The 24,111-nt window shown below is 39.3% G+C and overlaps 4 protein-coding genes across 9 annotated transcripts; 3 read left to right on the top strand and 1 right to left on the bottom strand.

Annotated features, from left to right (window-relative positions):
• Positions 1-412: 412 nt before the first annotated feature.
• bbs5 (Bardet-Biedl syndrome 5) lies at positions 413-5,043 on the top strand. Of its 3 annotated transcripts, none has more exons than XM_073473974.1 (12): positions 413-462; positions 969-1,051; positions 1,142-1,207; positions 1,789-1,838; positions 2,087-2,214; positions 2,304-2,439; positions 2,750-2,845; positions 3,662-3,724; positions 3,847-3,981; positions 4,249-4,332; positions 4,572-4,595; positions 4,689-5,043. In XM_073473974.1, exons 2-12 carry the CDS (start codon positions 973-975, stop codon positions 4,788-4,790), a joined length of 963 nt encoding a protein of 320 aa, XP_073330075.1. In that variant the 5' UTR covers positions 413-462; positions 969-972; the 3' UTR covers positions 4,791-5,043. The 3 variants fall into 3 exon arrangements, with proteins under 3 accessions (XP_073330075.1, XP_073330074.1, XP_073330073.1); XM_073473973.1 differs by lacking the exon at positions 413-462 and adding an exon at positions 565-646 and having other exon boundaries at positions 4,692-5,043; XM_073473972.1 differs by lacking the exon at positions 413-462 and adding an exon at positions 565-646.
• Positions 5,044-6,482: 1,439 nt separating this feature from the next.
• On the top strand, positions 6,483-9,478 carry klhl41a (kelch-like family member 41a). Its single transcript, XM_073473757.1, has 6 exons — positions 6,483-7,562; positions 7,651-7,808; positions 7,887-7,994; positions 8,092-8,277; positions 9,122-9,268; positions 9,367-9,478. Exons 1-6 carry the CDS (start codon positions 6,483-6,485, stop codon positions 9,476-9,478), a joined length of 1,791 nt encoding a protein of 596 aa, XP_073329858.1.
• Positions 9,479-10,890: 1,412 nt separating this feature from the next.
• On the bottom strand, positions 10,891-18,996 carry fastkd1 (FAST kinase domains 1). Of its 4 annotated transcripts, none has more exons than XM_073473528.1 (15): positions 18,805-18,996; positions 16,966-17,477; positions 16,439-16,507; positions 15,627-15,752; positions 15,143-15,541; positions 14,947-15,057; positions 14,130-14,261; positions 13,560-14,046; positions 13,363-13,477; positions 13,161-13,289; positions 12,297-12,428; positions 12,071-12,184; positions 11,548-11,692; positions 11,334-11,448; positions 10,891-11,217 (listed from the first exon to the last, which is right to left on the bottom strand). In XM_073473528.1, exons 2-15 carry the CDS (start codon positions 17,298-17,300, stop codon positions 11,122-11,124), a joined length of 2,505 nt encoding a protein of 834 aa, XP_073329629.1. In that variant the 5' UTR covers positions 17,301-17,477; positions 18,805-18,996; the 3' UTR covers positions 10,891-11,121. The 4 variants fall into 4 exon arrangements, with proteins under 4 accessions (XP_073329629.1, XP_073329628.1, XP_073329627.1 ...); XM_073473527.1 differs by lacking the exon at positions 18,805-18,996 and adding an exon at positions 18,141-18,231; XM_073473526.1 differs by lacking the exon at positions 18,805-18,996 and adding an exon at positions 17,614-17,928.
• ppig (peptidylprolyl isomerase G (cyclophilin G)) lies at positions 18,431-23,925 on the top strand. Its single transcript, XM_073473531.1, has 13 exons — positions 18,431-18,530; positions 19,172-19,255; positions 19,652-19,726; positions 19,814-19,921; positions 20,245-20,289; positions 20,378-20,465; positions 20,582-20,611; positions 20,724-20,863; positions 20,979-21,156; positions 21,240-21,425; positions 21,517-21,607; positions 21,760-21,899; positions 21,994-23,925. The coding sequence occupies exons 2-13, from the start codon at positions 19,195-19,197 to the stop codon at positions 22,979-22,981; spliced, it is 2,130 nt and encodes a 709-aa protein (XP_073329632.1). The 5' UTR covers positions 18,431-18,530; positions 19,172-19,194; the 3' UTR covers positions 22,982-23,925.
• The last annotated feature ends 186 nt before the right edge of the window (positions 23,926-24,111 follow it).

Genomic DNA, 24,111 nt, shown 5'->3' with positions numbered 1-24,111 from the left:
GCAAGGCATAATGCTATTTCAGCCTGTGTCAGGCCTTGATTGAAAAGATATGTGACACTGTGATCGATATGCTCCTGCTCCTCTGACATTGCTACACTGAATGATGTTTCCTGCAATGATTTAATATACTAACCTATCGTTTTGTTTTCTCAAGATCTCAAATTAATTATATCGTTATCTCGAGATAATAACTCGAGATCTCGAGAAAACAAGTGAAATAAACTCGTTATCACGAGAAAACGGAGGAAATCAAATGTATGAATGCATGGCCCTTTAGGGCTTCCGTACGTACTCACTGGCAAAAGAGTGATTAGTAATTAAATGTGATCAATACATCGATTGTCTGATCCATAGACATATATACATATACATGTATATATGTCTATGGTCTGATCCCCACAACTTTTGAAACTCGATTCAGCGCCACAATAATGTCCGCTTGGCTTGCCATCTGTTGCCACGGTGATTATGACGCTACAGAAGCTTTTTCAGATTAGCCAGCTAACGTTTAGCTAGCTAGTAAACCAACGGTGTTAGTGAGTAAATGTTACTAAACTAACCAGGAGGAGTGACAACCATCAGTCATGTCGTCTGTTTTAGATGCTCTCTGGGAAGACAGAGATGTTAGATTCGACATAACAGCACAGTAAGTTAACGTTACCTCACTGAAATAGTTTGGTATAACTCCACCTTCGTAGTTAGCCCATCTACGCTAATTGGCTAACCAAAGGTAACATCAGATAAAGTCAGCTAATTTGCCTGCTGCGAATACTACTAGCTCAAGGCTTTCCTGATAATTGTGTTTAGCTTCACATTTTGTATTGGGAAAAAAAGTTTTACAGCAGCTGTGTGTCACGGTTTGTCGTAGGTTAGCTTAGTGCTAGCATTACAGTAACCAGCTGTAATACACTTAGCTAAGTGAAGTGTCAGGGCTACAGCTATCACTAATCAATCTGTCCTGCACGCAGACAAATGAAAACACGTCCAGGAGAAGCACTAATAGACTGCCTGGACTCCATAGAAGACACGAAAGGAAACAACGGCGATCGAGGTAATGTTAGTTAGCTCTCCTGAGGGTTAAAACTATCTGGGCAGTGTGTGGTTAGCCACCTAATAACTGATGATGTTCACTTCTTTGCAGGTCGACTGTTGGTGACAAACCTGAGAATCATTTGGCACTCTTTAGCTCTGCCAAGAGTCAATTTGTGTGAGTACAGCTGCAGGGTTAAATGCCTTTATTTATGTCACTGTTTGAGTCTGTCTCACCAACAACACATCAGCTGAATACTTCTGCCCTCTCTTGGAAATGCACAGCATTAAATGGCCTCATTAAATGCTACTATATGAACATATAGAATATATATAACATATTTAGTGGCTTTCCTGTGCAGCGTACATTTAGAAAACTTAAACTAAATCTTAAGGTTTTTTGAGTGACCATTGCCACCAGTTTCAGAATAATCCAATAGAAATTAGTCTTTTGGTTAGATGAAGCTCATGTTTTCATGTAATTGACTTTATTTCAGCGTTTCAATAAATTAATAAGCAATATTGAGTGCCTTAAGACAATAATGAAACACATACTGACAAACAAAATAAGAAACAAACCATTATCAGATATCATATCAGAGATCTGAGTGTAGTTTGTGTCTTCAGCTTCACACCTTGCTGAAAATGCTCACATTTGCAATGCTGACAAAAAATATGAAATCAAGATGACTGGAAGAAGCAGAGTGTGTTAAACCATGTGAAAAGCCAACCTAAATGAAAATCTGTTATTTTTTTCAGCTGTGGGTTACAACTCTATCATCAACATCACAACGAGGACAGCGAACTCAGTGAGTACAGCTTTGTTTGATTTCTGTAACTATTAAACATTTTATTATTGTCCTGTTATTTCTATATAACCTTTTTACATTTTCTCACACATCCCATATACTGTTTATATTATTCAGTCTAATCAACCAGGGATAAAGCCAATAACGGCAGCATTGTTTTAACATCCTAATGTAGTAAATAATAAATAAAGTATATAATAAATGACATGTAAACATGCTGATTTATGAATCTAAATGTTCTTTTCCAGAAACTGAGAGGCCAAACCGAAGCACTCTACATCTTGACAAAGTCCAACAACACAAGATTTGAGTTCATCTTCACAAATGTGGTTCCTGGAAGTCCACGGCTCTTTACTTCTGTCATTGCTGTCCACAGGTAAAACAACACTGATGGAAATGTTTGATTCTCTGATTGCATTCGACACAAAACTGTTCAAAATGTTTAAATGTCTTGTTTTGTCACAGGGCCTATGAGACGTCTAAAATGTACAGGGACCTGAAATTGCGAGCTGCTCTCATTCAAAATAAGCAGCTAAGACTGTTGCCCCGCGAGCAAGTGTATGATAAAATTAATGGAGTTTGGAATCTATCCAGTGATCAGGTAATGGTGCTTGAATATGTGCCCGTTTAAATTATTTCTTTAACTTTCTTTCTTTTTCAGTTTGCTTAACATACAAACATATTTAGAGTTTTTAATAAAGTTTAATAAGCAGTGCAGTTGCATGGAAATGTTGTTGAACAATGTGACGTGTTTTTTCTCAGTTAATTACGTTGTTACATGAATCTTAGTTCCACATCTGATAGATGGAAGGTTACTCTTCAATTTTTGAGTGATTACTGGAGATAATTAGTTTGCAGTATGTGTCACTTAGTTCTTTTTCCTTGACTGATGTTGATTTTCTTTCTTTTAGGGTAACCTCGGAACCTTCTTCATCACCAATGTCAGGATTGTGTGGCATGCCAACATGAACGAGAGCTTCAATGTCAGCATTCCTTACCTTCAGATTGTAAGTATGATACACTAAATAACATCATCTATCCAGTTCTCACTTTCTCTCTGACTTGTCAAGTAAATGGGGAAAATGAGCATTAAGAAGGCAATAACAAGATGCTGACTTCTTAAAGAAACAATGGATAGATATTCTTAACAGCATATACAGTGTTGAACGTATTAATACATTTAAGATTACAGAAAGAAAAGGGAGAAGAGCTTTGGTCTAAATGGGTTACATACCTGACTAACGAAGAATCTGACAGCTGAAATCATGGTAAATGTGATGATGAAACAGAAATGAATATAAATGAAAGCATGTTTTGACTAACAACTCCTGTCGCCTTTTTTCCAACTCCATTTTGATTGGTTCTAATTAACAGGATTCCCCTGTTTCCTTTTTGTGTTGCTAATTTGTGGCTCTTGTTTCTAAAATAATCCTCACAATATGCCAATTAGTACAGATAACAGATACTGTAATGTAGATAGTAATATATTAAATAGTATCATAACAAACATACACACTCCATCTATTATGTGCTGAGGAGCACCTCAGTAAGAGCTGCAATCTATGTGGTTGTTATTTGGCTGTTTAGTACCTCTTTCTGATATTTTTTACAACATGCGTGAGTGTGTAAATTACAAAAAACACTTAAAGGTGTCATATGTAAGAATGTTGGTTTAAAACATTCAAATGAAAAACCATAATAAGAGGCATGAGTTATTATATTTGTTTAGTTATTCATTTCAGCAGCACTGTGCCACTAAAGCACACTGTGAGACAATGAATGCATTTTATTTATTTATTTTTTAAATCTTGTTTTCCCCAAAGTGGTCCATCAGGATAAGAGACTCAAAGTTTGGCTTGGCTTTGGTGATCGAGAGTTCACGCCAGGTAACCTGTTTTTCTCTGCCGTTTGAGTGACTGATCACAATATAATGATCTGATATTATCACAAGTCCCTTCTCTGCTTTTGTTGCTTTTAATGTACAAATACACTCTGCTTTTGTTTGTAGAGTGGTGGATACGTGCTTGGGTTTAAGATCGATCCTGTGGATAAGCTTCAGGATGCACTTAAGGAAATTAACTCATTGCATAAGGTGTACTCTGCCAACCCAATATTTGGAGTGGAATATGAAATGGAAGAAAAGGTAAGCAGCTGTGCACAACATATAAATGAATAATCCCTAACACCTACATAGTAAAACATTAAAACATGTCAGAAACTGTAAAACCTGTCAAACTAGAAACAAACCAACTCTAACATATTCTACATATTTATTTTTTTAATTTCTGCGTCTTTTTTATTCTACATTCCTATAAATGTTTTGTGGCTGTTTTTTTGTTTTGTTTTTTTCACCAGTTCACCTGACCTTGTTGTCATAGCTCTGTTTTTGTTGTCCATACAATGATTTCAGCCACAGCCGTTGGAAGAACTCACAGTGGAACAGCCACCTGATGACGTGGAGATCGAGCCAGATGAGCAGACTGATGCTTTCACCGTGAGTGTTACACTCATCATCACTCCTCTGGGAGTCAGTCAGGGGTTTAGTTTTCATACTCTCAGAATAGCTGTCTGCTCATGCTCCTCAGCATGATGAACAAACATGAATTTATGTTGCCTAGTGCTCATGTTTGTATGGAGGTGTGTTCATCAAACAACAATAATCTGTTAATATCACAGCCAACATGGCCCTGTTGGTTGGATTAAATGTGTGAATTGTGTGTTGTTTGCCAACAGGCTTACTTTGCTGATGGAAATAAGGTAAATCCTCTTCTATCACCAGCTATAATTGTAAAATATGTTTTGTAGTATGTTGTGTCCTAACATATTTTGGATTCTTTTTTTGCTCCAAAGCAGCAAGACCGAGAGCCAGTGTTCTCCGACGAGCTCGGCCTCGCCGTTGAAAAGCTGAAGGACGGCTTCACACTTCAAGGACTGTGGGAAGTCATGGGCTGAAATAATATGAAACATGTATGTACTCTGTGTAGATATTGTGATCATTAAGGCAGCAGTATATTTATTTATAGGCAAGGTGGAAAGTTGTACAGTTTGTGCATAGGTACTTTTTCATAAAAAGAAAATACTGAAGTACATGTGTGACATATTTATTGTTGGGATATTTGTATAAAACATATTTTCTTGTAGTGAATATAATGTGAAATATGATGCAGTTTGTATTATTTAAAGTTAATAAATGTATTTAAATAGATATTAAAGAGTAATTTTCATATTTCATGGATGAATGTAGCAGGTTTGTACTGCATCTCACACATAATTCATTTGTATGTGGAAAGAACACAATGATCTCAAGCTAAATACATAACAACACAATGCACTAAAGTATTTTAAAAATCTAAAGACAGGATAAACTGTCACCACCTGTGGCAGCAGCTGCTCACTGACCCCGTCTGCTCGTTAGATAACTCCCCTGGGGACGTCTCACACTCACACTGAATCACAGTGGAGTCAAGTGGTCATTACTATCAGTGAACTGTGATTCACTCCACTTTGGTTGAAGTGAAAGTTGTCCATACAAATAGTACCTGAGTAGAAGTCTTAAAGTATCTGATATTAAATGTACTCAAGTATCAAAAGTACAAGTTAAAGTAAATAAAAAATATATTTACAAGTATTTTAATACTGTATACTATGGCAGCCCGATTATTGGCCTGGCCAAATATCAGGTCAGATTTTTTATTTATTTTTTTTGATTATCAGAATTATTGTTTTTAAATCAGCCGATTGCCAATAAGTTACATTTTAAAATGTGCTACTTTGGCTCTGATACAGCATGCAATCTGGAAAGTAACTAGTAACTACAGTTATCAAATCAGTAATGAAGTAAAAAGTACAATATTTGTCCCCAATATGTAGTGGAGTAGATTTATAAAGAAGCAGATAATGGAAGTACAATTATCTCTAAGTGAACAAAAACTATGGTGGGCAATAAAAAACAAATTGCAACATGTAAGGGTCAGAAATTGCAGACAGACGCAACAACTTCCAACTTCATTCACATTTGAATTTGCACAAAGAACGTTAAGTCGACACTGTCGTTTGGCATTGGCATTACATTTGGTGAAGGGTGCATTATGACTTGTTCAGGACTCAAACCTCTCAGTTAAGGACCTGGGACTTGCCTGTCTTGACTTTGAGTTCAAAGATTTGAGACTTACTTGTGACTGAAAATGAGTTGGTCTCACCTCTGCCTTAGAATACACATGATTGTAGTGAATGCCATCCATATCTGTGAACACATAAAGTACTGGAACAAATGCTCCTGCCATTGTGCTTTTTGTGCTTTAGAATTCACATTTGCTGTTTTCCTTGTTTCCATCCTATTAAACAGACAGAAGTGAATGACATGAAAAGATCACAAGTTATTTTTGTGTGGCCGTACAACAATGTTGTTACTAATCACCAGGGTGACGAGGCTCCACAGTTGTTTTTACTCTATGACAGCTGTGTGAGCTCTCCGGTTTGGCCAACCTGAATTCCTCACAGATGGGATGCTTGGCTATATTTAGAGGGACACGGTTATATTGAAGTGGCTTCAGACCTGGCTGCCTATAGTTCTCTGTCTTCACCAGCTAGGCCAGTCTGTCGTGAACTGCCCCACTTCTTCCATCCACTTCCTGTCCTCATAGAATGGATCCCCAAGGCTTGAGGGAAGATCTCCGTCTGTTTCAAACCACTTTGCTGCAGGATGGACTCAAAGAGCTCCTGAATGAGAACAAGTTGATCGACTGTGTCCTAAAAGTTGGAGACAGGAGCATCCCCTGCCATCGGCTCATTCTGGCAGCTTGTAGTCCATTTTTCCGAGAGATGTTCTTCTCACCGGACGACAAAGAAGTGGACAAAAAGGAGGTAGTTCTGGAGAACCTGGATCCTGGTATCATGGAGGTGATTGTAAACTACATGTACTCAGCAGAGATTGACATCAACGATGACAATGTGCAGGATATTCTGACCGTCGCCAACCGCTTCCAGATCCCCTCAGTGTTCACAGTTTGTGTGAATTTTCTCCAGAAGAAGCTGTCAAAGAAAAACTGTCTTGCCATCTACAGGCTGGGACTGATGCTGAACTGTGCCAGACTGGCAATGGCAGCACGAGATTACATAGCAGATCGGTTCGAGAGCGTAGCCATGGATGAGGACTTCCTTGAGCTTGCTCCACCTGAACTTATTGCTGTGATTGGAGCAGATGCACTCAATGTAGAGAAAGAGGAGTTGGTGTTTGAGACCCTCATGAGGTGGATCAGGAAAGACAAAGAGAAGCGTGTGAAATCTTTAGAAGAGGCCTTCGAGTACATTCGTTTCCGTTTACTCCCGGAGAAGTACTTCAAGGAAAAGGTGGAGAAGGACGACCTCATTAAGGCTAACCCTGAACTTCTCAAAAAAGTCAAAGACATAAAGGAAGCATTTGCAGGGAAGCTTCCTAAAAGTGAAAAAGGAGACGAGGAAGGAGAGGAGGGAAAGCTGCCTGGCTATCTGAACAATAACCGCAGATACGGCATGTACGCCAAAGACGTGATCCTTATGATCAATGACACTGCTGCTGTGGCCTATGACGCCCAGGAGAACGAATGTTTTCTTGCTGCCATGGCAGAACAGGTCCCCCGAAACCACGTCAGTGTGATATCGAAGAAGAACAATCTGTATGTTGTGGGGGGGCTGTTTGTAGATGAAGAGAACAAAGAAAACCCATTGCAGTGTTACCTCTACCAGGTATAGACATTTTATTTACATTGCAGATGCACTGAACACATCAGAAGTAAATTGGTTTGTCAAAAATATCTTCAAATGTGTTTTTCAGTTGGACAGTCTGGCTGCTGACTGGACTGCTCTGCCACCCATGCCCTCCCCCAGGTGTTTGTTTGCGATGGGGGAGTTTGAAAATCTCATCTTTGCTGTGGCAGGAAAAGATTTACAGTCCGATGAGTCTCATGACACTGTACTGTGCTATGACACTGAGTAAGTTCAGCACACCAACCATTTAGATATGTGCTGTATTTTTATTGTTGAACACATGACTTTATCTGCCATTTTTAGAAAAATGAAGTGGACTGAAACTAAGAAGTTGCCTTTGAAAATCCACGGCCACTGTGTGGTCTCTGAGAACGGGCTGGTGTACTGTATCGGAGGCAAAACAGATGACAAGTAAGACTGCAACGCCATTAGATTTTATATGAAGTCAAAATCTGATTTTACATGACATTAACTTTGTTGGGAATCATTTTTTTCCTCTCTGTTAAAGTAAAGCAACCAATAAGATGTTTGCATACAACCACAAGAAGTCAGAGTGGAAGGAGGTGGCCTCAATGAAGACAGCCAGGTCGATGTTTGCTGCAGTTATCCACAACGGGAAGATTGTTGTCGCTGGAGGAGTTACAGAAGACGGCCTCACAGGTTCATGTGAAGCCTACGACTTTGGAACCAACAAGTACGTTTATTATTACAATAAGTAGAGGCCCCTCAAATTGTACAAGAGGTTGTTGTTTTTCTCTGATACCAATATCTATTTGATTAAGTTTTTTGCTCATACTTTTCATTGTTGAAGGCATATATCAGCTATATTGTAAATTATTATAGGTCATTTTCAATTCTGAATATAACTTAACCATGTTCAAATGAATTTCAGTCAAATTTACTTTGACTCTAAATTTGAAGGCTTTTTGAGTTTTAAAGAGAACATTATATACAGACATTTAGAAAAGAAAGAAAAAAACATAAGATATAAGGCACACAAACAAACTTACTAGAACTTACCACAAGGATTTTTTAACTCATAGAAAATAATGTAAGTAATATAAGTATTTTTCATCTTTCTTTCACTTGCTTCCGAAACACGCGCCAGCAGATCAAGATTTTTACCACAGGAGCCGGTGGTGCTCATATTGTTTTTACACTGTTTGAAAGTTCCTCTTAGCAGCTTTATTTGAAAGTAGAAATGCAGTAATATACAAATACTCTATTAGAAGTCCTCCATTTTTAAAGCTATTTAATTTTATAGGCTAAATGTTATTAAAAGAGCAATTTAGAAAAACAGGGCCAAAATCTTTGCTTTAATTAAAAAAAAAAAAAAGAACTGTGTAGTGTAACAGATATAATGTTGATGCTTTCTTTCTTCTTCCCATAATTGTCCTGACCGCTCAATGAAAATAGGAAATTGTTGGACTAACACAAAATAATATAAAAAAGTAAAAAGAAACTCTGAGGTATTTAAGGACAAATAAAACACGACATGGAGATGTCACATTAATACAGCTGAATGCACTTTGTTGCAGGTGGTCACCCTTCCCAGATTTTCCCCAGGAGAGGAGCTCAGTGAACCTGGTCAGCTGTGGAGGCTCGTTGTACGCTGTAGGTGGCTTCGCCATTGTGGAGAACGAGAACAAAGAGTGTGCACCCAGTGAAATCATCGACATTTGGCAGTACGTAAATGATAGAATTTGTCTTGTTCACTTTCTTTCACAGTGATGACCCCCCTCATACACTGTATGATGGTAACTTGTTTTCACTGTCTTACCAGGTATGAAGAAGACAAGAAACAGTGGACTGGCATGATTAGAGAGATGCGTTATGCAGCCGGAGCCTCTGTTGTGTCGATGCGTCTGAATGCCGCCAAAATGCCCAAACTGTAACAACAGTCCAGGGACATACGAGGGACTTTCAATTTACTGCTGTATGCAAGAATATGATGTACATGCTCTTATTTAGTGGCTCATTCAACATTTTAACATATCAGGCACATGTCTCCTTTGGCTGTTCTATGAGTTCTTTATTACTCATACAGGAAGTCATTGAAGTCTAAAACTGAACAGTCACTGTTGTTTGGACCAGACGTTATTGTTGTTTCTGACCTTCTAAAACATATCACTCATTGACGAATTCCCCACCACTCGACTTCCACCCATTAATGTGAGTTTTATTGCTATTATCTGGTAAACGCTTGCATACTGTAGAGTTTCCTGTTATTCCAGTTACAACGTGTAACTCAAAACTGTTCAATATTAAAATATCTTCCACAGATTCAATGTGTCTATTTGACATTTTAGATTTTTTTCTACATACAAGAAAAAAGTACATACATATGTATTGATGTTATACAAGGTCAGAAATTGTGTCCCCCTTTGTCCCCATGTCTGCAGATTAGTGGCCAGATATATCAGCTGATGTTAATTTTGAACCTTGGTACATGCTATGCTGTTGACTTCCTCAAAGGAGACCTATTATGCTTTTTCGTTTGCCTTTCCTTCAGTGTTTATTTTTTCTTCTTACTTCAGCAAATGCAATTATCATTAGAATATACTTCAAGTATCAAGTAAAAATACTCATTCTGCAATAAAATGTTCCCTGTCAGTGTTTCACTATTACATCTGACGTTTTTGGATTAATATTACTGCAGCACTAATGTGCATGTTGCATTTTACTGCTGTAGATGTTGAGCTCATTCTAACTACTTTATATAATGTTGGTCAGTTTACTCTGCAGCAATGCATGATATTTTATGACATCATATGTTTGTAGCGTTGCTATCCTGTGAGAACCACAAACCTTTTCGTGAGAAAAACCAGCTTATTTCAGCTTTGAGTCAATGTATTTTCCTGCTAATCCAAAAGGGCTTTAAATAGTTTTGTCAGCTTAGATGTAGGACAGTTCTCTTATAAAAAGGGGACACCTTATCCTTCAGTTTACCAAAAAAATTGAAGATCAGCAAATTAGCAGATACATGGTGTAAAAGGAAAAGTAACTAAAACTATCAGACAAATGTAGTGGAGTAATAAGTACAATATTTGGGTTAGGGAGTAGAAGAAAAAATGGAAATACTCAAATACGAATTTGTACTAAAGTGCACTACTTGAGTAAACGTATTCTTCCACCACTTTCAACAGTAACATGTTATTTGCAAACAAAACACATAATATACAAATAAGTAAAATGTCAGGCCCTTAATCTTTAGTTGTGATAAGTCATATAAAACATCAAGTTAGTTGTTAAGCAACACTGATAAAACCCCAATGTTCGATATAAAAAATAGACTCACACCTTACAATTTTCTTTAAAATACTAATTTTAATACGAAAGCACATAATATACAATCTCACTCAACATGAATGAGGTAGATCCATGTCAACTTTTGCTCAATAACTAAAAATAAGGAGCACTTCATGTATATCAACATAGTTCTTAAAACTGTTCAGTTGTTCAACCTCATAATTCTCCAAAGCAAACAAAGCTCAGTGCTGAATGTAACATGACTTTCATTATTCAATAAATAGGTCCTTCAAGAAGAACGCTCTTTAAATATTTTCTTCCTCAGATATTCCTTCCAGGCGTCCTGTGTCGAGAGCTCCATAGAGTTCCATTCAAAGTGAGGGATCTGTAAATAAAACAAATTATTTCACCGTCTGAGGGTCTTCTGCAATATCACTGACGTTTAGTATGATTCAGTGTTAGACACCACGTAAACACCATGTGAAATCTTTGTTTCCTCACCTGAACCAGGCGGTATCCCAGAATTTCAAGGTGTCTTTTTCTCATCAGAGCTTCACCTTTCATGCGGTGAGAGTTCTTGCAGAAGGTCTTTGCATCAAGGAAGTCCACAGCAACTCTGAGGGATGAGTAGAAACAGAGCGTCAAACATATTTCATTTCTGAGTGGTCTCATTATTCATCTTTAGTATTCTAAGTGTTTTCAGATATATCTGTACCGCTGAGCTCCAGGTGGCAGCTCCTCCCTGATGTTCTCCACGGAGTTCCTCCCCCAGTGAACCTTTCCTCTGTCTGAGATCTGCAGTGCTCTCGGCTCACTGTAAGGCAACGGCCGCAGGTTTCTGTCCAGAATGCATTCAAAGTCTGAGAAGACAAAATAAGGCCATATTACACTTCTGCCCCACGAATATTCGCTCTGTTTGCTATTCACTTCTTCTGAAGCCCATATGATGGACAAATCTGAGCCTGCATTTCCTGTTTCTGTGCGATCTCAAGCCAAGGTTTGTTTACCTTTGACCAAATGGATGTGACACTTCTGCACTTCTAGAGTGTTTTATCCTATATTTAGTACAATCTCACACTACCAGACTGCAAACTGTAGCATACCACTCATACACTGTTTTTACTTTGTGATCGCTTTCTTTTTTCAGAAGACTTTTGCAGAAAGAAGAGAAAATTTTTTATTAAATTTGATCAATCAGTCTTTAATGCTAAGATGGAAAATTACCCACTATTACTCACCTATGGTGTAAAAATATGGGGTGACAACTGCAACTCGAACACGGTTCATGCCATCGAGAACTTCACCCAGCATTTTGTGGATTTGCTGCTGCGCAGGACTGCCTGAACCACTCCCTAAAAACATTTAAAACAGGAAAATGAAATTATTTAAATGAATTACAGAAATCTTCCTTTTTTAAAAACCCACCTGAAATAGAAAACAGTTTCTCTGTGCATCTCTATATACCTTTCTTTTGCAACTGCTGGCAGTAGCGCTCATGAAACCACGGCACCTGGAACTCAGGACACTGGAGACACACGGCCCGATTGAGGTCCATGAGGCGCAGTCTGGTGCGCATGTTAAGGACATCAGGAACGACTGTAAGAAGTAAGGGGAAGAGTTACATTAGTCCTATTAAACAAGTATAGACTGCTTGAATACTTTGCTGCTAATGCATAGAAACAATTATATTTAAATAGTACACTATGCAGGATTTTCCTAAAAAAAACAAACAATGTATAGACTCATACAAAAGTAAGTCATGACCCACTAGAAATATGTGGTGGTGTCTGTATCTCCACAGACTCGTCTCTCTGACTATTTTGTCTTAGTAATTTTTTCGGGACGTTTCTAGGCATCAACCTTTGGTGGTGTGGTGTGGTGTGTAGACCGCCAATAATGGTGCAAGGTCGGGATTATTTTAAATGGTATCAAACTAGTTACATCGCTGTCTCTCTTCTCTGCTCTCAGTCTGTGTCATGTTTATACGTAGCTTCAGGTTCATGTGTCTGTTTGACTGAGGGCGGGGCTGAGCTACACAGGCACACAGAGCAGAAAGCCCAGTGGACAGGATGGAGCCTGTACTTCGGCTGCGTTCACACAAAATCTGGATATGAGGCACCTTCATGCAGGGTTGTGCATTCTGGTATGTTTTGAGACATTTTACCTTTATCAAAAGTTTTATTTCTGATTCAGTGCTTTGTTCTTGCTTATGATACTCGACCACAGCTGCTCTCTCTCTTTTTTTGCTCTTTGAGCTGGTTGCTTTTTTGGTGTGCTTACAAACAGTAACCGACAACTCGTACAATTATAAGCCAAGTGGGGACGTACTTTCTAGTTGGGCATCCAGCTTTCCCAGGAAGTCTAAAGTGAAGATTTCTCTGACAACTTCCTCGGGGAAACAGTCAGCCAAAGCCAAGCAGTACGCCAAGAAAACCAGCAGATGTGGGTCAAGGGAGCCTACAAACACAAAGACAAGCTTTAAGTGTAAGCTTAAACTAAGAAAAGAAAATGTGTAAACTGATTCACTTACTGATATGAGGAATGACGCGCTCGATACAAATATCATACAGCTCGTCTGCTTGTACAGGATCATAATTCAGGACTGCGAAGGGCAGCAGGATGGCATATATTGCAGAGTGGTGAATCTTTAAAGTCATACAGGAAGAATACAGTTAATATATGTTTAATTACTGCAGACTTACAATACTGTGATGTTTCTTAAAGCACCTTATCAATGTCTTTAATGACCACACTGGCAATGTGGTCCATCAGGGGAGGGCAGAGGTGACTTATCCTGGTTAAGAGGAGGGTCAAGTCAGGCACATTTGTCCAGTTTATTTGGTCAATCATCCTCTGCAGTGTCCCCATTGTGTCTTCAACCAGCATTTCCTCAAACCACTCTCCCGAAATGAACTTGAGCTCATCCAGCAACAAGTCCAGCCGGTCGGCTGTCTGCAGCCTCTCGTGTCCACAGCGGTTCATGGTCTGCAGCAGACGGACGTACCTACTGGGAGTGTTGTGGCGGTAGGAGGGATCATTACGCACCCACTTGGCGACGGCAAAAGAAATGGTGCTGAGGTCACTAAGACTGCACTGGGTCACCACTGCATCTACCCGCGAGATCACGCACTCCTCAATCCGCGAGCAGGGCAGCATAGACAGAACACGAGTCAACATGGTCACTTCGTAGGGAAAGACGCTGCGCTGCAAAAAGCTGCAAAATAAAGAGTGATCAGTTTATGCTTTATTTGATCAAAGTGTGAAGCAAAATTGACTCCATCTCAAATAAACACTTACTTGAGCAGAATAGTTCTTAGTTTAGTGAAGAGTTCGGGGTTCTGGTATTGCAACAGAAGAAGGGCTTGGGTGATTCTGGCCACCTCCACTGGCCTGTAAGCCTGAAGGTGTCTTTGGATTACTGATGCAATTCTGGAAAATTGTAATAAAGTTTTTAGTAATAAAAACATTTTAGAAAATATTTAAGTAGACATTTCAATTTATCAGTAGGGGCTTAAAGGGGGAGGAGAGATAAATACAAAATATATGTAACATTATGAAAAAGATCCCCCTTAAGTTAGATTTTTTAAAGAAGAGGTAAACAAGGAATATACAATCTGTACATCAACATTTTTTTAGCCATTCCTGTGCTGATGTTTATCATTACTTTTCAGCTGACGTATGTGGTAATCTTGAGCTTGAACTGTGACAAATTACCGGCTGATGTATTGGCTCCATTTCTTAGGTGCTATGACATGGTGTCTAAAGGTGTCAGACACTAACATGTAATGCTTTGTAAGACCTTTTCAGAATAAAGTTTTTTTCTTTTTTCAAATATTGTACACATCTGGTCCATTGCAGATTTTATGTAGGAATATGGTTATTAAACTGAGTTAGGTTTATCTATATTTTACCAAGAGCTGAGTGTGAGTATAAGTATATAGTAAAAAGACAGTATAGGGTTCAGTTGTAGTTTTGATTTGTAACCTCAGAAATGTGGACTCAGATTCAATGTTTGTGGCAATTAACTCACATATTCAAATTGAATAACTTTGGAGGCCTGATATTTATAAAATTGACCTGCAGATATCCTGTTAAGACAAAGATATGAACTTACTTGTTCAGTAAGCTCAGGTTCCTGCTCTGAATGTCCTCGAGAGCTTCAACTACAGCCAGAGCCTGGTGTGCATTGAGCTCATCCGCCAACAGGAGGGCAGTGTTCTGCAACCTAAGAGGGATGAAACCACATTGAAGACCTGTGAGACTAAAGAATTACTGTGAAGGGTTAGACCTCCACTGATTATGTTACAAACCTTTCTCTGATCTCCTGACTGGCCATCGGAGCCAGACAGACAAACAGTCTAGTGAAGGAGAAAGGATCGTTGCTTGAATCAAGCAGTTCTGTGAGTCTTTGTTTAACAGCAAGCCTGAAGTCACAGTTGTTGAACTGCAGGGACTGATACAGCCCCATGATGATGCCGATATTTTCTGCATCCAGCATGGGAATGTTGCACAGCAGGATCTTGTTGCACTTCTCCAGAAGAGGACGGTGACTTAGCCTTATGTTGCGCAGGAACTGCACCACTCTCCGCGGGGTGTTATAATTTGAGGCATCCATGGTGTCCAGGAGATGGTCTGTCCTGTTAATGAGGGCATCCCGGAGCCGGGGAGACGCCAGGGACGACACACCGAGCATCAGTGTAGTCAGGATCCTGGGAAGACACAGTCGGAGAGTAAATATACAGTAAGAGGTACTTATATTTGAAGGTATTTGATCTTGTGTGACTCATGACCAACCTGGCATCATCAACAGACGACAGCTTCTGATCCACGATATTGGTGATGTGGCCCATTAGAGGACTGTGATGAAGTTGCTGATCACTTAGACAGTTGGTAAACTTGGACAGGGAGGCCATTGAAAATCTGCAAAAATCAACATTAACACCTCATTAGTGCTGAAACAATAAAACGATCAATCCAGAAATCAACAGAAAATTTAACAAAGATGGAAAGCCAAAAATGGCCAAACGTTTACTGGTTTCAGCTTCTCTAATGTGTTTCATATCATTATGTTTTACATTTTTTTGGTTAAGGACTGTTGGCTGGAACAAGACAGTTGAGGGCATCAACTACTATTTTTTTTTTAGCATTAAACAATTAATTGACAAAATAATTTGCTGATTACTAAATAATCACAATCATAGTTGCAGCTCCAAGTGTCACTTAGAGCTGCAACAAATAATTGATTAGCTGTCAACAACTGAATTGATCACCAACCATTTTGATAATGGATTAAGCGGTTTCAGTAATTTTGTAGGGAAGAAAATGTCCAAATTCTGTGATTCCAACTTCTTAAATGTGATTGTTTTCTGGTTTCTTTACTCCTCTATGACAGTTAACTACTGTAAATATCTTTGGACTGCAGATGAAACAAGAAATTTGAGGAAGTCATCTCTAGCTTTGGGAAAACCTGATCAACCCTTTTTGCTTTTTTCTGACATTTTATAAACGAAACAAGTAATTGATTAACCAAGAAATGAAAAGAATTGTTAGTTGCCCTACATGTCATTAACAAACTGAAAAAACTAAACAATGTAGTGCAATCATACCCGTCTAATCTGAGCCATGCTTCTGAAATCAGGTGCTGAATAAGAGTGTCATGTGGATCCACATTCAACCTAAAAGACAATAATACAGTATGTTATCATTGCTAAAATTCAATCAGATAACACTTAAAGGATAACCCCACCAATTTCACACATTAAAGTGTGTTTGCAGGTCTGGAGGAATATGACTGCATATATATATATATATATATATATATATATATATATATATATATATATATATATATATATATATATATATAAATATAAATAAAAGTAGTATAAAGCCTTTTGTAGTACCAGAGGAAGCTGCATGTAATCTGATAAATTGCCTCCAGTGATGTCACTCAGTGAGTGACATCACTGGAAGCAATACATTAGATTACATGCAGCTTCCTCTGGAGCCACAAAAGGCTTTATATTACTTTTTTCACATATGCAGTAGTACTCCCCAAGACCTGTGAACACACTTAATGTGTAAAATTGGTGGAGTTGGTCTTTAAACTGATTGTGTCTGTATCTTAATGTACCTGAGGAAACTGTAAAGCATGTCGACCAACACAAAATCATCCATAAGAGCAATTTTGTTCTCCGCCAAAACCCGCAGAGTCAAGAACTGCGGGTGGCTCTTGATGAGATTGACAGTCCGGAGTAGTTGTGGCTTCTCTTTCTGAAACTGCCACAGCATCCCCACGGCACAGCTGACATGGTTCACTGTGAGCTTGGCCTTGTTCTTGCCCACCACGTCAAACAGCTGGTCTTCAGCTGAGCAGACCCTCAGCTGGTCCAGGACCTGGTCTCGGTTCACTGTGCCCCCATGTAGGAGCCTCCGGAGAGAGGAGGTGACACACCGGAGCCGAAACATCACCACAGATCCTCAGCTCAAATTAAGTATACACTGGGGCCTTCATTGTTCCAGCAGTGTCCACTGTCCACCTCAATGTCAAAGCAACAGGTAGGCTCAGTCGGCTGAGATCACATCCACTACACTGCAGTCTGGGTGGTGGTAGATGTTTGGTGCTAAATGAGGGACCTGTGTCAACTGAACAAAAAGCACAAAAAAGAAACACATTATTCCAACTTCTATCACAATGTCTTCATTAAATCAAGTTCAGTTTTAGCTGTATATAGAAAAACACTTGCATGACAGTGAAGTGAGGTAGTTATGACATGCTGACCTCAGGTTCAGATGGTTTCATCTCTCATCTTCACAGATTTCATGACTTTCCTTCAGTGCACCTGAGGTAAGCTAATAGTGGCTAAGTTCAGTATGCTAACGCGATGCTCACGTGGATAGAGAAACAATCACCTAAAATGACTGACACCCCGGATTACACCTGCTAGCCGGATTCTTAGCTAGATTTCTGCAGATTATAGCGACTCAAACTATATAAAGCTTATACAAATAGAATACTGTCATTAAAATCTCCCATTCAAAGTCAAAATTACCCTGCATGTGTGCTATAATGTTTCACTTCCGTAGCCAGTGATGTAATGAAAATGGGGATTTTATAACCCTGGGTTTTGGCTTACAGGCAGCAGCTCATGCGCAAGGAATACCATCCGCATTTTAAATGTTTAAATGTTTTTTTTTATTTTGTTTAGTCCCAGCAAGACATTTTATTACTCTAGACAGACAGAAGACATAAGTAAGATGTCACAAATCATTAAACATGCAAACCACAATTCAAAAACAGGGACTTACATTCATACTAGTCTCCGTTGGGCGAGGTCACAAATGTGGCAAAATTGGCATGTGAGGTCAAATCGAGTTATTCCATTTCGCCACTTGGATTTGAATAAACATAGATGAACACCTCATTGAATCATTAACTGGACTGAATGTGTAATGTGGATGATTTAAGCAGCCTGGCCGACCGCTGCACAGCCTGACAGGCCGGATTCAGGGCACAAATCACACAGAGATTTCCCAGCTACGCGCCCCGCTGCGTTGACTGGCGCACGGTTCTAGAAATACATTGACGTCCCCGCCGCGCCATCTTTAGAAAACAGTCAGTCCAGTGCTGAATGAAACTTAATTTACGTCGTTTGTGAGACCTGTTCGCTGTATGGATTGATATCTTCGGGTACCCAGGTGATGTGATTTTGCATTAACCACGTCTTAACGATATTATGTGTGCAGTGAATGTGAAATTGTGTGTTTTACGTGATGTAGAATAAGCCCTCTAACGCTACATGTTGTCTGCCCGAGGATGAACTTGCTAATGCTAACCATTAGCAAGCAGGCCTAGCGTTAGATAGATGCTATGGGTGACCGTGTATCTACGTGAAACCGTAACGATACAACCCAGACTGGTGAGTGTGTGAAGAGGGGCATTTGTGATTATTAACTTGCACATGAAACTTACCTTCGCAGTTGGCTCCACAGGTCAAGTGGGAACGCGGTGCTAGTTAGCTAATGCTAGCTTGCGAGTCATAAAACAAACGGACATCAGCGTTAGCTAGTCTAATTTGCATATAACCCAGTCAGTGACGTTCGTCTAATTAATATAATAACCTGTCAATGATCTGAAAACATTTGTAGTCAACATGTTTATTATTTATCTTGCAATATCTGGTTATTAATAACATTTAAAGCCGCCGTTGAACTGGTTATGCCATGTAGGTATGCAGGATATTCGAGCTAAACCCCCTTTTAAATGACATCCTGCTGGCATCAAGTCATCAATAGCTTTCTTGACATTCATCTTTGTGTTATCTGTTTCTCTCCTCCAGGTGTTTGATCAGTAGAGGTGATCATGGGGATCAAGGTTCAGCGCGCTCGCTGCTTCCTTGACATCGGAATCAGTAATGTGCTTGGTAAGACAGAAACCTCTGACTTAGTTGTTAGTTTATTAGATAATCTGTGCAGTCCTATACGAAAGCCATGCAACAAATGCCCCCAATTAATGTTATACAGATCCGTTTTCGTTGAAACTATTTTAGAAATGTGTTGATTAAACTGTAAAATAATTTCAGAGGATATAGTTTGTGTTGCTGTTGTTAATTTAATGCAATACATTTTATCTGCACCGCAAACTACAGAATACTCATAAAGTTGCATCAACACCACTCTTGTAGGGTTTCAGTAGGACACCTTGCAAGGATGTTGTATCAGACTGCACTGATTTTAGCTAGACATACCCAATGAACTGACAAGTGAAGGTAATTTATTATAACAATAAAGAAAATTAAATAACAATACTCTTTCTTCAGTCGGCAGAGTTGTGGTGGAGCTCTTCTCAGACATCTGTCCCAAAACTTGTGAAAACTTCAGATGTCTCTGCACAGGTGAAAACTCTATTTTCTCCACAAGAATATGTAAAAACCTTCCATGACACGGTTTTCAACACTGATTCGTACTTTGGTTTTATTCAGGTGAGAAAGGCATCGGCAAAGGAACTCAGAAACCCCTGCACTACAAAGGGTGTCTCTTCCATCGGATTGTGAAAGACTTCATGATTCAAGGAGGAGACTTCAGTGAAGGTGAGTTCATAAAAAGTTAATGGTTGTCAATGATTTACGTAGCTTAGCGCTGGTAGACAAGTCCAAATATGGTCCATTTCAAAGAAGGGGAGGATATAGTTTCTTACTGTGAGTCTGTCCATGTAATTAGCACCAAAAATCTGTCAGTTTTTACCTGCTACGTATGCAGATGGTGTCAGCATTTAATAATGAAAGCATCAACTAAAGTGTAACATCAATCCAACCAATTCTATTTGAATAACCACTAATCAACAGATGTTTTATATGACCGTAAATATGTCTTTCCTCCTTGCTTATGTTTTATTTATTCTCTGACATCGTAGGTAACGGAAGAGGAGGCGAATCCATCTATGGAGGCTTTTTTGAAGGTAAAGAGGCCACTGTCAGAGCTGTCACTTGTTATCCAAACCGACGTTGGCTTCAAGATGGCAGTACAATCTTCTCCTTTTCCCCCAGATGAAAGCTTTGCAATTAAACACAACAAGGAGTACCTGCTGTCTATGGCCAATCGGGGCAAAGATACAAATGGATCACAGTTTTTCATGTAAGCACTATGTTTATTACTGTATGTTATAGATTTGATGCTAGTATATGCTATTATTAGATCATTTTGTAGCCATACAAATATTAATAATTCTTTTTTCTGCTGTGACACTTCAGAACAACAAAGCCCTCGCCACACCTGGATGGGTAAGTGCTGCTTGATTGCATCTGAAATTCTTACTGATTTAATGTGCACACAATATATTTTGCTTGGCGCGAATCAACATAGATAAAGCTCATCACTTTTTTGTTTTCTCAGTGTCCATGTGGTTTTTGGTCATGTGATTTCTGGCCAAGAGGTTGTTCAAACTATGGAGAACCAGAAAACGGACCCTAACAGCAGGCCATATGCTGATGTGAAAGTGATGAACTGTGGAGAGCTTGTCCCAAAATCTAAAGGTTTGTTTGTATGGAAGCATTTTCAGTCCTTGGTTTTTCTGCCACTGTTTTTGAGCAGATACAGATTTTAGATTGTATATAGCAGTGCATCTGACAGACTCTTAAATGTTTGCAGCAAAAAAAGATGAAAAAAAGAAAGAGCGAGCATCTTCCAGCTCCAGCAGCAGCTCCAGCGACTCTGAGAGCTCATCAGAATCCTCCTCTGATTCTGAAGAATCGGAGAAGGAATCAAAGAAGAAGAAAAAGAAGGCAAAAAAGCTGAAAAAGAAAAAGAAGAAGAAGGAAAAGAAAAGGTACCTAATTTATTACTACACTTAACCCACCTAAAGCATATACAGTACCTAGTCCTTTATTCTGAGCTGCTATGCTTCCCTAGGTCAGAGGCTGAAAGTGCTGAAGAAAAAGAGCAAGAGGAGGTGGTTACATCTACAGTACGTCCTGAAGAAATCCCACCCATCCCAGAGAATCGATTCCTCATGAGGAGGAGCCCCCAGGCGGTCCAGAAGTCAAATGAGGAGGCTGAAAAGGATCCGCGAAATAAAGAGGAAAGGCCAAGAGAGAGGTTAGTTTGAATGAAAAACGGCTGTCATGTCAAACATCGAAAACATTTTTTTGTTAATTTTCATGCCTTGTTTCTGTTTTTTTCTCTCTAGTACTGGCACAACATATAATTCTCAGTCATCATATCACAGAAGACTGGTGATGACACGATCTGGGAGGAAGATAAAAGGCAGGGGTCCAAGGGTAGGTGCACATTGCGTTTAATTAGATTGGAATACTTGAAGTTGCTCATATAAAGCAGTGACACATAAAATTACATTTTAACATTTAAACAGGTTTTGATTGCAGACTTTATATTTCCAGTCAGTAAGTGCTTTGTTGTTTCTCCCATCCAGTGGTACCGGACTCCGTCACGCTCTCGTTCAAGATCGAGAGATCGCTTTCGGCGTAGTGAAACTCCTCCACGCTGGCGTCAGGAGATGCACCGTCAGAGGATGAGGGCAGTCACTGGAGAGCGCTGGATTAAGGGTGACAAGTAAGATAACCTCATTTTGACTTATTACTTATTGTTTCCTGGTGTCAGTTGTTATCTTCTGTTGGTGATATTTACTCTGCACTTAATTTCACAGAGGTGACATGAATGACGACAAGGGTGAGGCTGCTAAAGGTCCGAGAAGAGAGAGGCGCACCTCTGAAAACCCAGCAGAGGGTAAAAAAGAAAAGAAAACTCGGTCACGTAGATCCAAAAGCAAAGAAGAGGACACTGGCGAGAAGGATGAGAAGCATAGTAAACACAAGGCAAAGAAAAGGGATACATCTCAAAGCCGCAGTAAAAGCAGAGACAAGAGGAGGAGGTCAAAAAGCCGAGAGAAGGATCACAAGCATAAAAGTGATGACAGAAGAGGTCGCTCAAAGAGCAAAGATCGAGATGCTAAAAAGAAAGAAAAGGAGTCTGAATCTGATCATAGTAAAGATAGAAATAAAGGTCAAGAGTCTGATAAAAAGCATAGGGAAGACGCCAAAGGAAGAAATGGTGAGAGAACTAGGACAAAGTCACGAAGCAAGGAAAGAACAAGCACAAAAGATGGGCACAGATCTGGTAGCAGGAACAGGGATAGGAGTAGACCTGCAGCGTCAAAAGACAAAGAAGAAAGACGAGAAAAAGAGAGAGAAAGGGGCAGAGAGCGCAGCAGGAGTCAGGACAGACGACACAACAGTGAAAGAGAGAATAAGAAGCGAGGAACATCGAGGGATAAGGACCGCCGAACAAGAAGTCCAGACAGAAACAAGCCGAGAGACTCGCACAGAAGCAGGCGCTCCAGAAGCAAGAGCAACAAGAGAGACCACAGCAAAGATCGGTCATCTCATAGGAAGGACAGAGACAGAGACACTGCCAACCAAAGGAGAAGACGCAGCAGCAGCTCGGAGAGCGATAGAGACAAGAAGAGGAAGAGTCAGAAGAGCCCAGATTCCAGACGGAGCAGAGGGAATAGTACCTCCAAGTCCAAAGACAGACGGAGTCTGTCTAAACCAAGACCAGATAGTACGAAAGGCAGAGACAGAAACGACAGCAAGAGGAATAAATCGAGCTCTAGTTCCAGCTCTGACAGTGACTGACGACATCCTAAAGGAGTAGATTGGGGAGCTTTGAAGTCCCTATTTTATACCCACTATACGTGTAGTGTGCAACACCAGCTTTCCATTTAAAGAAGGACTTATTCACAATCCTCATTCAGTGCAAAAAACTCAGCCAAAGCTAACGTGATATAAAAGTCTAAGTGAAAAACTGTGAAATTGCAACAGATGCTAGAAAAGAGAAATAGCAGCAGTGACAGACTTGTAGCATCATGTGAGCTTTGGCTAAAATTCAATTTGTCACTGAATGGAAGTTGTGTATTTGTCCCCCTTTTAAGTGTGTTACACTGTTGATGGGGAGCTGAGGCTGCATGGTCGGTTTAGAAAAAGGAGAAGACTTTCTTTTAATTGTACACGACCAGAGAAAGAGGAAGTCAGTTTGAAGGCTGTTTTTTGTTTCTTGTGGATTCTTTTGTAAATTATATTTTGGCTTTACAAAAGTTAACCTTTCAGACTGTTTGTAAAAAGCAGATTCAAGATTTTACTGCAACAAAAGATCCTTCAAGTGTCTTTATTTTGCCCACAAGGACATTTTCTCCTTAAATTTGATTTGATGTCATTAAACACAGTTGTAAGGACCGTCTCTGAGTTTGGCAAATGTCTGATGTTTACCTGTCAACTTATTTTTTACTACAGCAATCGAACTGAAAGTGAACATTGATAATTTCTTGCATGCTGATCCCTGCCATAATTAGATAAATTATGTACTTTTTTAATGTACATCCACAACCTTTTACTGTAATCTTATTTGTTAGCCAGTTTTGAGATACCTCTGGTTTGTTTTGTTTTATGGAATGGCTAATGTGTCAATGTCATGCTATAAGTACAACATAAAATCAATTTGTATAAATTGTGTTTTGTGCAAGTTGGTTTTAAGAACTCGACTGCCATGTAGAACGAATTAAAAGGCTCAACTTTGATTTTAATCGGTTGTTTTAATATTTTGTAATTGCCGTCACAACATACAATCATATCTGTTCGAGGCCCAAACATTAACATCCAAAAACAGAGTAATAATAAAAGCAGTGATAAAAAGAAATTCACACAGTACTGTTTACATTTTGTCATCCACTTTCAGGTTCAGTCAACTGCTGTGGTGATTAGTTCATAGT

This window comes from Pagrus major, chromosome 9, assembly GCF_040436345.1.
Source record: "Pagrus major chromosome 9, Pma_NU_1.0".
NCBI classification, from domain to species: Eukaryota; Metazoa; Chordata; class Actinopteri; order Spariformes; family Sparidae; genus Pagrus; species Pagrus major.
This window is presented reverse-complemented; position numbering and strand designations above follow the sequence as displayed.

What these genes read in the sequence shown, in the direction of transcription:
- bbs5 (XM_073473972.1), top strand. Translation starts at nt 585, where the DNA reads ATGTCGTCTGTTTTAGATGCTCTCTGGGAAGACAGAGATGTTAGATTC. An exon ending in TCTGCCAAGAGTCAATTTGT is followed by an intron (nt 1,208 to 1,788) that starts GTGAGTACAGCT and finishes TATTTTTTTCAG; the next exon opens with CTGTGGGTTACAACTCTATC. An exon ending in AGCAGACTGATGCTTTCACC is followed by an intron (nt 4,333 to 4,571) that starts GTGAGTGTTACA and finishes GTTTGCCAACAG; the next exon opens with GCTTACTTTGCTGATGGAAA.
- klhl41a (XM_073473757.1), top strand. Translation starts at nt 6,483, where the DNA reads ATGGATCCCCAAGGCTTGAGGGAAGATCTCCGTCTGTTTCAAACCACT. An exon ending in TGCAGTGTTACCTCTACCAG is followed by an intron (nt 7,563 to 7,650) that starts GTATAGACATTT and finishes TGTGTTTTTCAG; the next exon opens with TTGGACAGTCTGGCTGCTGA. An exon ending in GTACTGTGCTATGACACTGA is followed by an intron (nt 7,809 to 7,886) that starts GTAAGTTCAGCA and finishes TGCCATTTTTAG; the next exon opens with AAAAATGAAGTGGACTGAAA.
- fastkd1 (XM_073473528.1), bottom strand. Translation starts at nt 17,300, where the DNA reads ATGTTTCGGCTCCGGTGTGTCACCTCCTCTCTCCGGAGGCTCCTACAT. An exon ending in GCTGGATGCCCAACTAGAAA is followed by an intron (nt 12,429 to 13,160) that starts GTACGTCCCCAC and finishes TACTTCTTACAG; the next exon opens with TCGTTCCTGATGTCCTTAAC. An exon ending in CCAGCAGTTGCAAAAGAAAG is followed by an intron (nt 12,185 to 12,296) that starts GTATATAGAGAT and finishes AAATGTTTTTAG; the next exon opens with GGAGTGGTTCAGGCAGTCCT.
- ppig (XM_073473531.1), top strand. Translation starts at nt 19,195, where the DNA reads ATGGGGATCAAGGTTCAGCGCGCTCGCTGCTTCCTTGACATCGGAATC. An exon ending in CTATGGAGGCTTTTTTGAAG is followed by an intron (nt 20,290 to 20,377) that starts GTAAAGAGGCCA and finishes CTTTTCCCCCAG; the next exon opens with ATGAAAGCTTTGCAATTAAA. An exon ending in CGCTGGATTAAGGGTGACAA is followed by an intron (nt 21,900 to 21,993) that starts GTAAGATAACCT and finishes TTAATTTCACAG; the next exon opens with AGGTGACATGAATGACGACA.